Source organism: Tachyglossus aculeatus, chromosome 7 (assembly GCF_015852505.1).
Source record: "Tachyglossus aculeatus isolate mTacAcu1 chromosome 7, mTacAcu1.pri, whole genome shotgun sequence".
NCBI lineage: Eukaryota > Metazoa > Chordata > Mammalia > Monotremata > Tachyglossidae > Tachyglossus > Tachyglossus aculeatus.
In genome coordinates, this window is record NC_052072.1 from 32199473 (window position 1) to 32212985 (window position 13513).

The following is a 13513-nucleotide window of genomic DNA, read 5'->3' on the forward strand; positions in this document are numbered from 1 at the left end:
GGGGATGGAGAGGGGGACGAGGGGGAGAGGAAGGAAGGGGCTCAGTCTGGGAAGGCCTCCTGGAGGAGGTGAGCTCTCAGCAGGGCCTTGAAGGGAGGAAGAGAGCTAGCTTGGCGGATGGGCAGAGGGAGGGCATTGCAGGCCCGGGGGAGGACGTGGGCCGGGGGTCGATGGCGGGACAGGCGAGAGCGAGGTACGGTGAGGAGATCAGCGGTGGAGGAGCGGAGGGTGCGGGCTGGGCTGGAGAAGGAGAGAAGGGAGGTGAGGTAGGAGGGGGCGAGGTGATGGACAGCCTTGAAGCCCAGGGAAGTTAATTAATTAATTAATATGGAAGTTAATTTTTCCGGGCCCACTCCTCCCTTCCTCATCTCCTTCTCCTGCCGTGACCCTGCTTTGGAGATGATATGGAGGGCTATGACTAGGAAAAGACTGGACTGCCACATTTCTGCTCGGGGAGAGGTTGAAAGTGGGGGGTGGCGAATGGACACTACGACCGTTTCACCTGAGGCTAGTCCCAACCAAGACTCCACACGCAATGACTGACAACTCACCAGACCCGCCAGACGTTACAGGCACTACACTTGCCAGTCCGCTGGTTAAGAATCACTGAGAATTCCACTTCATCTCCAGCCTGCAGTTCGATGCCATCCTGAACTTCCTTCACATGGAAAAACAGCTTCTTGCTGTCCCCCACTTCGTAGTTAATGAAGCCAAACTGAAAGAGAGTCACAAGTTTGCTTTCAGCAGCGTGGCTCAGTTGAAAAGAACACGGGCTTTGGAGTCAGAGGTCATGGGTTCAAATCCCGGCTCCGCCAACTGCCAGCTGTGTGACTTTGGCAAGTTGCTTAACTTCTCTGGGCCTCAGTTACCTCATCTGTAAAATGGGGATTAAGACTGTGAGCCCCCCGTGGGACAACCTGATCACCGTGTAACCTTTCCAGCGCTTCGAACAGTGCTTTGCACATAGTAAGCGCTTAATAAATGCCATTATTATAGAGAAGCAGCGTGGCTCAGTGGAAAGAGCCCGGGCTTCTGAGTCAGAGGTCATGGGTTCAAATCCTGGCTCCACCACTTGTCAGTTGTGTGACTTTGGGTGAGTCACTTGACTTCTCTGTGCCTCAGTTACCTCATCTGTAAAATGGGGATGAAGACTGTGAGTCCCCCATAGGACAACCTGCTTTACCTTGTAACCTCCCAGTGCTTGGAAGAGTGCTTTGCACATAGTAAGCGCTTAATAAATGCCATTATTATTATTCAAGCGCTTAGTACAGTGCTCTGCACACAGTAAGCGCTCAATAAATACAATTGATGATGATGAGAAGGACAGCCTTATCACGATAGGATTTCCAAGACTGTGGATCACCTATTGGGTCTAATTAAACATCAAGAATTCAGGAGCACAGGAAAGGGTCACGGTTAAATCACCGAAACAAAATAATCGACTTCCTCCAAGAGCAGCAGCTCATGGAATTTGTTCACTCTTTGGCTCAAATACCTAGGCTTATGGAAAATTCGGAATACGGACACACCCACTTCCCACCTGAAGGTACTAGACCCCGACGCTGAAACAAGCCGCTGCTCACCTGATCTTTCACACACTCCACCGTGGCTCTACGCAGAGGGGTGATATTGTAGGCCATTGTCTGAGCATTCTGACCCAGGACACACAGCTGGAATTTGACACTCTCCCCCTTCTGCAGGCAGTCCCCTTTGTTGGCCATTCCAACGATACCAAATGGATAGACCTCACCTTTCATGTCCCCTGGTGAGAGAAACGCAAGTATCCCATGAGTCAGGAAACACAAAGCACTCAAATACTTCACCAAGACACGCTCTAACACTATAGTCCCTGGTAGCCACCTAAGTATTGAACAAACACGACTACGTATACTTGTAGAGTGAAGCCGCGTGCTAAATACACCTAAAGACTTCCCTCATATGAATCCTGTTATAGAAGCAAAAAATAATTGAAAGAGTAACAGCCTAGTGGAAAGAACACGTGCCTGGGAGCCAGATGACCTGTGTTCTAATCCCAGCTCTGCCACTTGCTCCCTGTGTGACCTTGGGCAAGTCACTTGGCTTCTAGTTGCCTCCGTTTCCTCATCTATAAAATGGGATTCAATCTGTTCTCTTCTCCCTCCCCCTTAAACTGGGAGTCCCATGCAGGACAGGGACTGTGCCGACCTCATCTTGTATTAACCCCAGTGTTTAGTGTAGTGTTATGCATGAAGCAAGCACTTAAATGCCATAATTTTTTTTTTCCACTAGCACACTGGCCAGCTGAACACATTGGACTTTCCCAAAGACTGTCACCCATGAACACCTTCTCTGCAAACAAGAGGCGGATTATTCACCGCATAACACTCATTTATGTGTGAAGTTGGGTAAAAGAAACTTACTAAGACTTATACTCTGGACCAAGATGGCAGACACCACTCCCAGAGCACGGTAATAATAACAGTACTTATTAAGTGCTTACTGGGAAATACACTGGTAGGCTTTAAACACAGTCCCAGTCCCTCACGGAGCTAACAATCTGTAATAAAATATAACTTGCAGTTTCCAATAGCACATAAGCCTCTTGTGGACAAGGATCTACTGTACTCTCACAAGCATTTCATAGTGATCTGCAAATGGTAAGTGCTCAATAAATACTATTGACTGCTCGATTATAAAACAGCTCCTTGTATTTGCCCGCAACCCAGGTGAGGAAGCCCTTACCTTCCTCCACTATCTCAATCATTCCTTGATATTCAGTCTGTGTTGGATCGACACTCCTCAGGGGGCGAATGACTTTACCAGAGTAGATTGTTGGATCGGCTTCCTCGGTGACGCCATTAACTGCAAAACACGGGAATCCTGACAATTCACCTTCCCACAGAAAAAAGTATGACAATAATCTAATCGTGAGATAAGGCACCAAGTGAAACTGAAGACATGGAACGGATTTATTCACTTGGACGGATGGCCACCCCGGCATATACACTCCTTTGTCATCGTTTCTAAATATCAGGCCAGTGTTTAACACGAGGGCTGTCTCAGGTTGGGCTCCCCCAGTGCCCCCCACCCCAAAAGAGACACACATTTGGGAGTTGGTGGATTCCAATATTCCTGACTTGGTCCCTTAATTCATCCTCCTGCCCTCCACCCTCTCCCAGCCCCAGAGCACTTATGTACATATCTGTAAATTATTTATATTGACGGTCTCCCCCTCTAGACTGTAAGCTCATTGTGGGCAGGGAATGCTTGTTATACTGAACTCTCCCAACCACTAAGTATAGTGCTTTGCACACAGTAAGCACTCAAAACAATGGAATGTTTTCAATTTTTTTTTTTACTAAGTTTTTACTAACACCCTGACATTTAAGAGCACCTTTACTGTCATCAATACTCTAGTCTTCATCAGGAGGGACCGCAGACGGGTGATTAGAGAGTTTTACTTTGAACTACTCTGTTCAAATAAAACGCTAGGTCCCTGTTTGTAAAAAATCTCAAGTGTGAGTTGTTCACAGGAACTAGAAACTACCATTCATTCTCTTTCCTTGAAATTATTTTTCTCAAAAATTCCCTTTTGTTCAAAATATCCACAGTAAAAAAAAATGGGTTTCCTCTATAAGGAAGCAAAGCCCTTCAGAGTTGCAAATGCCAATGATACCAGTTCAGAATCTCCTCCACACCAGGCAGAACTCCTGAAAAGTTGAAGCACAGCAAGGAATCAGGACCCTAATACATTACCTGAGTGTGTTTTGTTCACCTTTTCTGCACTGACTTTGTTGCCTTTGCCTTTTGACAAGCTGTATTCGACCATGTCCCCCAGTTCCAGGCTATCGACATCACCAGAGAACTCACTAAAGGGAGGAAATGAACAATGCACTGGGAATCGGCCAGATAGAATAGGACAGTGGACCCGCTGACCTGCATATCCCTCCAGTATAACCCACCACGGGCAGCAACAAACCCAGTGATCCAAGGGTTTTAAGCCCTTTTAGCAAACTTTCATTCTTCCTCATGGACCAAAATGGCTCTTTTGTTGTAGGTTACGATAAGGAACTAACCTAAGGCTCCCAGTTGCAATCAAATTCCCCAAATATAGCCACTTCTCAGAAAGCAGTGTGACACCGAATACATAGAACAGTTCCCAAAGTGCTACAAAATAGCTAACAACGGTAATAAATTACCCCTAGAGGAAGCAGAGGAAGATGAAGGAAATGGAGAAACCCCACCCCAAATTTAGGGTCTTCAAACCCTACACTGCCCTACGCACCAAAATATAGCTTCTCAGAAGAATGAGTGCAACCCACCTGTAATGGAAAAAGATTTCCTTATCATGATTGGCTGTTTCAATAAATCCAAAATTATCTTTCAGGGTTGCCACATAACCCAAGAGCCTTTTGGCATTGGAGTTTCGACCGAGGAGTCTGACGCAGTGTGCAATCTGTTGTCCAGTCCTCTTTGTTTCACTAATGCTAAACTCAACCTGCAAAAAACAAGAATAAGTTTGCCACCTCCAACTTCTGAGCACAGATAAGAAATGACCCTCACAACGTACTCAAGGGTGGGAAGTCCTGCACTTTGCTCTTCCCTCTCCCTAAGGTCACTTACAGTGAGGGGCTTTGGAGGGAGAGAGAAGCCCCATGTATCCAACTGTTTTTTGAACTGGGAAAACATCTTGTAAAACGCAAGAGAGTATCTCAAAGACAAAGACCATGTCTGCTTCTCCTACTGAAACCTCCAAGTGCTATGCACTGCTTAAGTACTCAAGGAGCATTAACGAACGGATGCGGACCACCCCATTGTGGCCAGACAAGGACTTGGAAAGCACCAAGAGCTTCAAAAACATCAGAGACAGCTCATGTCCACCTAAGTTGGGAAAGAGACTGGGGGGATAATTTAAAGGGGCACTCAGCGCTAGAAATCTTAACCCCCTACCAACTTCTCTTTGTTAAATGATACACCCGACAGCCTAATCTGTGGGTATTTCGCATTATCAGCTCCCTCCCGAAGCAAGTGAAGTTGTCTTTGCCTTATCTCCTATCTGAGGAGGAGTGGATCCTTCCAGGTCCTTGGCTTGATACACAATGGTCAGTTTCACTCCACAGTCATCATAAACGATAACTCCATCTTCAGCTTCCTGAAACGGCAAGGTCGCGATGTTGACGAGTTATGCGGGGCATAAATAGAAATCTCAAAGCAAGGAAGGGTATATATGGTGTTATTAACTGCCTAGCTACCCTTTCTAGATATCTATTTAACCACCCCCGAACGTAAAGCAGAACAACTGATTCCTGGCATAATTATTTACCTATTCCCAAAGGACACAATAGCCCAGAGATGGGACTAGACATGCCAAAGGGTCATTCAACCCTGAAAGAAAAAAAAATTCTCAATCACAAAAGAGTTAATAAAGGCAACCAAATTTTCTGGCCCTAGGAGACATGTAAAGGCTTCAGAAGTTTGTTTTTGTGGGTTTTTTTATGGGGGAGGGGGGTGGCACGGAGGGGGTAATTTGCTAAGCACTTCATTCATTTATTCATTCAATAGTATTTATTGAGCGCTTACTGTGTGCAGAGCACTGTACTAAGCACTTGGGAAGTACAAGTTGGCAACATATAGAGAAGGTCCCTAGCCAACAGCGGGCTCACAGTCTAGAAGGGGGAGACAGACAACAAAACGTATTAACAAAATAAAATAAATAGAATAGTAAATATGTACAAGTAAAATAGAGTAGTAGATCTGTACCAACATATATACAGGTGCTGTGGGGAGAGGAAGGAGGTAAGGCAGGGGAGATGGGGGCTCAGTCTGGGAAGGCCTCCTGGAGGAGGTGAGCTCTCAGTAGGGCTCTGAAGGGACGAAGAGAGTTAGCTTGGCGGATGTGCGGAGGGAGGGCATTCCAGGCCAGGGGGAGGACGTGGGCCGGGGGTCGACAGCGGGACAGGCGAGAAAGAGGCACAGTGAGGATGTTAGCTGTAGAAGAGTGGAGGGTGCGGGCTGGGCTGTAGAAGGAAAGAAGGGAGGTGATGGAGAGCCTTGAAGCCAAGAGGGAGGAGTTTTTGCCTGATGCGTAGGTTGATTGGTAGCCACTGGATATTTTTGAGGAGGGGAGTAACATGCCCAGAGCGTTTCTGCACAAAGATGATCCGGGCAGCAGCGTGAAGTATAGACTGAAGTGGGGAGAGACAGGAGGATGGGAGATCAGAGAGGAGGCTGATGCAGTAATCCAGTTGGGATAGGATGAGAGACTGAACCAGCAGGGTAGCAGTTTGGATGGAGAGGAAAGGGCGGATCTTGGCTGGCGATGTTGCGGAGGTGAGACCAGCAGGTTTTGGTGACGGATTGGATGTGAGGGGTGAATGAGAGAGCAGAGTCGAGGATGACACCAAGGTTGCGGGCTTGTGAGACGGGAAAGATGGTAGTGACGTCAACAGTGATGAGAAAGTCAGGGAGATGTCAGGGTTTGGGAGGGAAGATAAGGAGTTCAGTCTTGGACATGCTGAGTTTTAGATGGTGGGCAGACATCCAGATGGAGATGTCTTGAAGGCAGGAGGAGACACGAGCCTGAAGGGAGGGAGAGAGAGCAGGGGCAGAGATGTAGATTTAGTTGAAGCCGTGGGAGCGAGTGAGTTCACCAAGGGAGTGAGTGTAGAGAACAGAAGGGGACCAAGAACTGACCCTTGAGGAACCCCTACAGTAAGGGGATGGGAGGGGGAGGAGGAGCCCACAACAGAGACTGAGAATGAACGGCCGGAGAGATAAGAGGAGAACCAGGAGAGGACAGTCTGTGAAGCCAAGGTTGGGTAGCGTTTTGAGGAGAAGGTGGTGGTCCACACAGTGGAAGGCAGCTGAGAGGTCGAGGAGGATTAGGATAGAGAAGGAGACGTTGGATTTGGCAAGCAGGAGGTCATTGGTGACCTTTGAGAGGGCAGTTTCTGTGGAACGTAGGGGACGGAAGCCAGATTGGAGGGGGTTGAGGAGAGAGTTGGCGTTGAGGAATTCGAGGCAGCGCATGTAGACGACTCGTTCAAGGAGTTTGGAAAGGAATGGTAGGAGGGAGATAGGGCGATAACTAGAAGGGGAGGTGGGGTCAAGAGAGGGTTTTTATTTAGGATGGGGGAGACATGGGCATGCTTGAAGGCAGAGGGGAAGGAACCAGTGGAGAGTAAGTGGTTGAAGATGGAAGTTAAGGAGGGGAAGAGGGACGGAGCGAGAGATTTCATAAGATGAGAGGGAATGGGGTCAGAAGCACAGGTGGCTGTAGTAGTACTTGAGAGGAGGGAGGAGATCTCATCTGAGGATACTGCTGGGAAGGATGGGAAGAGTAGCGGAGAGGGTTGAGAGCCGGGGAGTTGGAGAAGGGGGAGGAATGACTTTGGGGAGCTCAGACCTGATGGAGTTAATTTTATTAATGAAGTAGGAGGCCAGATCGTTTGGGGTGAGGGAAGGAGGAGGGGGAGGAACAGGGGGCCTGAGAAGGGAGTTAAATGTACGGAAGAGCTGACGGGGATGATGGGCATGGGTGTCAATAAGGGAGGAGAAATAGTTTTGTCTGGCAGAGGAGAGGGCAGAGTTAAGGCAAGAAAGGATAAACCAAGTGAACGAGGTTGGCATGGTGTTTAGACTTTCGCCAGCAGCGTTCAGCAGCTCGAGCATAAGAGCGAAGGAGGCGGACAGTGGCAGCGATCCAGGGCTGTGGGTTAGTGGTATGAGAGTGGCGAAGGGAACGGGGAGCGAGGAAGTCGAGCTGAGTAGAGAGGGTAGAGTTGGGAGCAGTAATCTGATCATCAAGACTGGGTAGAGAGGAAAGGGAGGCGAGGTGGGGTGTGAGGCACTCAGAAAGAAAGATGGGGTCAAGAGAGTGGAGGTCTCTGTGAGGTAGTAATATAGATTTACAGGGGAGAGGAGTGAGTGAGGAGGCAGGTGAGAAGGTTATGATCAGAGAGGCATTTCAGAGTTGGTGAGGGTGGAGATAGTGCAGCGGTAGGAGATGATGAAGTCGAGGGTGTGACCAAGTTGGTGAGTGGGCCAGGTGGGATAGCACTTACTATGTACCAGACACTGTACTAAGCACTGAGGTAGATCTAAGTTAATCAGGTTGGACACAGTCCCTGTCCCACATGGAGCACACAGTCCTAATCCCCGTTTTACAGATGAGGTAACTGAGGCCCAGAAAAGTTAGGTGACTTGCCCAAGGTCACACAGCAGGTAAGTGGCAGAGCTGGGATTACAACCCAAGTTCTTTGACTCCAGCCCCATGCTCTTGCCACTAAGCCGGGCAAGTTCAAGTGATTGAAAGTGTGATCTCAAGGGAGGAGTGGACGCTTGACTTAATGATGAATAATCATGGTATCTGTTAAGTGCTTACTCTGTTCTGAGCATTGCACTAAGTGCTGGGGAAGACACAAGTTAATCAGGTTAGACACAGTCCCTGCCCTACATGGATCTCACAGTCTAGAGGAGGGGGGAGAACAAGCATTGAATCCCCATTTATAAAAGTGGAAGCTGAGGCCCAGAGAAGTCTAATGACTAGCCCAAGGTCACAAAGCAGGTAAGTGGCAGAGCCAAGATTAGAACCCAAGTCTTTGGTCTCCCAGACCTGTGTTCTTTCCATTAGGCCACGCTGCTTCTTGTACAACTCTCACCTGAACCACTCCAACTCCTGACTTCCACATCCAAATGTCAACTTTTCATAATGAGCGGATGCAGAGTTAATTTCAGAACTGGGGACAGGCAGTGACCCAAACTGGGGGGGAAACCGGTGGAGATGACCACCAGCCGGCAGCAGGGCATTGCTAAACCCAATTGGGGTTTCCAGGAGCTAGGATGATTTGGCCATCTCTGAGCTACACTGCCTCCAAAACCATTTGTGAATTAAAGGTCACAGTCTTGTCCTTTCAAAACGGCCACGACAATGTCACAGTTCCATTAATACAACCCATTCGGCTAAATTTAAACAACTTTTCAAAAGACTTTAAGGAATTCAGCCCTATGGCATGTGCCGATGACAATCAACGTGGGCCAGTGCTGGCTCTTCAAATGTTGCCTAGTTCCTTGATGTTACCAACTGACCGACGGCGACACTAATTTCATATAAAATTTAGCTCTTAGATTCAGTATGGTTTCGAAAACTAGAATCCACCCGGAGGGCTAAGTACTAATAACATCTGAGACTCAGAGTCTCTTAGAGAAGCAGTGTGGCTCAGCGGAAGGAGCACGGGCTTTGGAGTCAGAGGTCATGGGTTCGAGTCCCGGCTCTGCCAATTATCAGCTGTGTGACTTTGGGAAAGTCACTTCACTATGCCTCAGTTACCTCATCTGAAAAATGGGGATTAAGACTGTAAGCCCCCTGCGGGACAACCTGATCACCTTGTAACCTCCCCAGTGCTTAGAACAGTGCTTTGCACATAGTAAGTGCTCAATAAATGCCTTTATTATTATTATTATATCTTATGGCAATGTCCAGAACAAGATACATACAACTGAGGCAGAGGCACATAATAAAGCAAGCTCCTTTACCAAAAAAAAGCAGGAAGCTAGAGATGCAATAACACTACCATAGAGCAGAAAGTTACCTTTTCCTTGCCTTTATTTGGGCTAGTGGTTTTGGGATTGGCAAAAGTGGCTTCTTTTTCTATAGTGCCCAGAAAACGGTGCTCTGAATGGGTATGAAATGAAACCGTGCCCTTGGGAAGTTTTTTAATCCTTATAGCATGATTTCTTTGGGCAGACAGCATATCCTACAAGACAGGAAGAAAATAAACTGAATAAATTTAAAGCAAAAGTGAAAAGAAGGTTTTCCCAACGTATCAACTGCCTTACTCACAGGGACCACAGTAAACTCTACTTCATCTGAAATGTGGAGTTGGTTCCCATCTAGTATTTCACTGAAGTGAAAAAACATGCGGGCATCACGATCCACACACTTGATGAATCCAAAGCCATCTCTCATCGCAGCAATCACTCCCTGCAACAAATTCTCAAGTTCATTATCGGGAATTGGTGACAAACACAACTGCTGTTTAGCAATTCTATTTACTGAGTGCATAGCGTGTGCAGAATGCTGTACTAAGTGCTTGGAAGAGTACACAAGGTGGCAATTTAACAGAGTTGGTAGACATTCGGTGCTTAGAACAGTGCTTTGCACATAGTAAGTGCTTAATAAATGCCATTATTATTATTATTCCTTGCCCACAACGAGCTTACAGTCTAGTGGGGGGAGACAGACATTAATATAAATAAATTACAGATATACACATAAGTTCTGTGGGGCTGAGAGAGGGATGAATAAAGGGAGCAAATCCAAGTGCAAGGGTGATGCAGAAGGGAGTGGGAGAAAATGAAATGAAGACTTAGGCTCTTTGAGGCAGGGAGAATAAGAGAGCTTATCAACTAGGATTTTATTTTCATTTTTTTGGGGGGGGGAGGGCCTAAGAAGGCTTCCCAAATGCCAGAGGAACATATGACCACCTATGGTATCGTCCCCATAAGTTCAGAATTGTGCACATGCACATCACTTGTTTATTTTCACCGAGCTAGTCTTTAATGACTGAAATAAAGAGAACTCGTGCTTCAAAATTTTTGAAATCCCACCGTGGGATATGTTTATGATTTTGGTTGTGTTAAGTTTTTGAAATCTTAAACTTTAAGTACTTTCAGGGTGTTGCACATAGTAAGTGCTTAATAAATGCCATCATTATTATGGTAAATTGCTGCAAAAGCCTCCCTGCTTTCAGTTTGTACAATTTTATTTTAATGCTGAGCCTTGAGGTTTTAAGTTTGAAAACAGAGCCAAAAACAAAAAAATAAGCCTGACCAAAAAAATAAATAAATAAATCAGGAATCTGCTCAGGTGAGGTCTCAAGCACTAAAGAAACTGGTTTCACCAACCAACTTTAGTACTCACAGTTCAGACATAATGCGTGCTTTCATTTCAGGTTTGGCCAACATGGAGGGCCTTGGGACATTCTTCTGACATCATGAACAAGTCATGTTGTTGGAAGAAACCAGCTGGGTGCACACATGCAGTGTTGGAACAGGTGAGTACAAGACTGCAAGTTTTCTTTAATGTGGGGTTTTATAAAGAACACAATAATGATAGTATTTGTTAAGCGCTTACTATGTACCAAGCACTGTGGGTGAAGAATATCAGTGGGAGAGAATCTGTTACACTGCACCAGAAAACCGCTGAAGGCCTTTTAGACAGAATCTACTTCTTGCATTGTTTCCTTTGCAGAGTTCTCCACAGAACCTTTTTGTCCATTTAAAAAAAAATTTTTTTTTTTAAAAAAAGCCCCAATTTTTGCTAGCAAAATTCCACCTCTTAAAACCACATCACAAATCCCAGCAGAACCACCTAGGATGAACAACCCTGCAGAGTCAAAAGGGAACTGAAAAAAAAAATTGCTTTTGGAAAATTGTGATTTCCTCAAATTTTCAGCGATCTAAATTTAATCAACATGTAATACCTATCTGGAAAATATTTCAAAGCCAAATTTTTTTTAATGAGAAAATTTGGTGGACAACTATATTATTTCCATGTTCATATGCTTTGCTTGCAGCCATTACAACTGGAACGGGTTACCTAATAAAGAAAACTTTAAAAATACATCAAACTTGCCATTTCTCTTGTTTCATTAGTGCACTGAAAAGTATTGGAGAGAACTTCTATGTTGGTTGCTCGTTCTAATTTGTCACGCCGATCTGTCGAAATATTAAATCTGACATGGTCTCCTTCCAGTAGGGTCACCTTCGATTTTGTATCTTTGTCTCCAAAGGGAAGTTCTTTAGGTATCACAAAGTCTACTTTGATACGTCCAGGCAGTGGATCATTCTGATATAGGAAAAGAACAACTGCAGCATTGAATTGACTGTCCCAATTCCAACCCAAACTTGATAGAATGCAGCAAGGCGAAGAAATTTAAAATAATCCTGACTGGGCATTGCGTAGAAAAATAGCTAAAAATGGTCACAACGTAGCATAAAGAGGCATCTACAAGTTTTCTAAATACTTTTCAAGACAAGAGTTTCTGAATGTGATAGGAAAAAAACAAAGGGAGGCAGAAGTAGTGAGTTGGGGGAAGAAATGGAAGAGATGAGGTCAAATTAAGTGACATTATTTTTGGCAGGTTTTCTTCTATAATGTGACGGTATCTGCTGAGATCATTTTTAAACATGAAGGAAACCATGGGCCCCAGGAGGGGAGGGGGGAACACCACAATTTGGATTTCTTTTGGATTAAATGAGGGTTAAGGTGTCTCAGTTGTTGCACCAATATATATTCTAAGACTGTCCAGAAAAAACTTGAGTAGATTCCTCTAGTTTGAGAGGGTTCAAAGTCATTTCATATAGCTTTCCACAGGGATCTCAGCAGATACCTGATTCAGTAAGCATCAAATCCCATGGTAACGATTACTGAATGGAATACAAAAACACTCTTTTTTTAAAAAAAAAAAAAACTATTTACCTGATTTTTATTGGGTACTTTTGGGATAACTTTGGTTACAGTTCCATCAAAATGTTCAATGCTTATATCTTCAAAAATCACGGTTCCTTGAGGCAATAATCTGACATCGGTTGCAACTTCTTTACCCTTTAAGGAGTTTTAAAAAACATATATAAATAAAAGTCAGTCCACACAATTTAAATCAGGTTTAAGCGTCAGCAACATCATCCCTCACTGCCTGAGTGATTAACTGAATTGTCTTACATTTCTGTCTTTGATCGTGAACTCCACATCATCCCCAGGCTGTAAGGCTTCTAGGTCACCCTTAAATTCACTATAGTGAAAGAATATCTCCTTTACAACATCACCCCTTTCAATAAAGCCAAATGCTTCCTAGAAAGAGAACACAATACAGTTAACAGTGAGGAGGCAAAAACATTGAAATTTAGAATGACAGTTCTGCTTCCACTTAAAGTTCAACCTGACCACTTAGTATAACAACTTGACGGGGAAGCTACTTTTCGTGTTATTGATTAGGTACTGCCAATAAGATTGCTAACACTCTCAGTCCTGTCAGAATGCATATTGTCGCTATGTGTTTGATAGACAGCATGCCTACGTGGATGTAATGTAACAGACAATGATGCAGAATAAACTATAACTTAAGCGCTTAGTACAGTGGCTACATAGTGCATGAACTTTCTAAACTCAGGGTTCTGCAAGCATGCAGCCTCTGCATAATAAAAGAACTGGGTGTAATAAGTACCATCAACTGATGGTCAAGCTTTTGGAGACTCCAGCTTCCTTTAGTCTAAAGGATTGAGACTCTGGATACTGCTTGAAGAAAAATATTTTTCCACTTATAATTTTTTTTTTTCCATTTCTAACAAAGAACCTGATGGCCTGACAACATGATGAATGATATCAAAGGAACCAAGCCAGACTTTCATTCTATATTTCTGAAACAGTGAAAAAAATTTGAAGGCGGGGGAAGAAATAATGGGAAAATCTCAACCTCAGCTAAAAATCAGAGACAATACAGCTACTAAGTTTCTTTAATTTTAAACTGATATT

The 13513-nt window shown here is 44.9% G+C and overlaps 1 protein-coding gene across 3 annotated transcripts in view; it reads right to left on the bottom strand.

The window, feature by feature from the left end:
• CSDE1 (cold shock domain containing E1) overlaps positions 1-13513 on the bottom strand; it is a 46697-nt gene that overhangs the window by 2903 nt on the left and 30281 nt on the right. For all 3 annotated transcript variants that reach the window (XM_038748723.1, XM_038748721.1, XM_038748720.1), the window contains 11 exons: positions 12704-12832; positions 12461-12586; positions 11615-11827; positions 9821-9961; positions 9570-9734; positions 5024-5131; positions 4302-4477; positions 3736-3848; positions 2722-2841; positions 1584-1762; positions 552-715 (listed from right to left, as the gene is read on the bottom strand). In XM_038748723.1, coding sequence (XP_038604651.1) covers positions 552-715; positions 1584-1762; positions 2722-2841; positions 3736-3848; positions 4302-4477; positions 5024-5131; positions 9570-9734; positions 9821-9961; positions 11615-11827; positions 12461-12586; positions 12704-12832 — 1634 coding nt within the window. The remainder of the gene's footprint in view (positions 1-551; positions 716-1583; positions 1763-2721; positions 2842-3735; positions 3849-4301; positions 4478-5023; positions 5132-9569; positions 9735-9820; positions 9962-11614; positions 11828-12460; positions 12587-12703; positions 12833-13513) is intronic.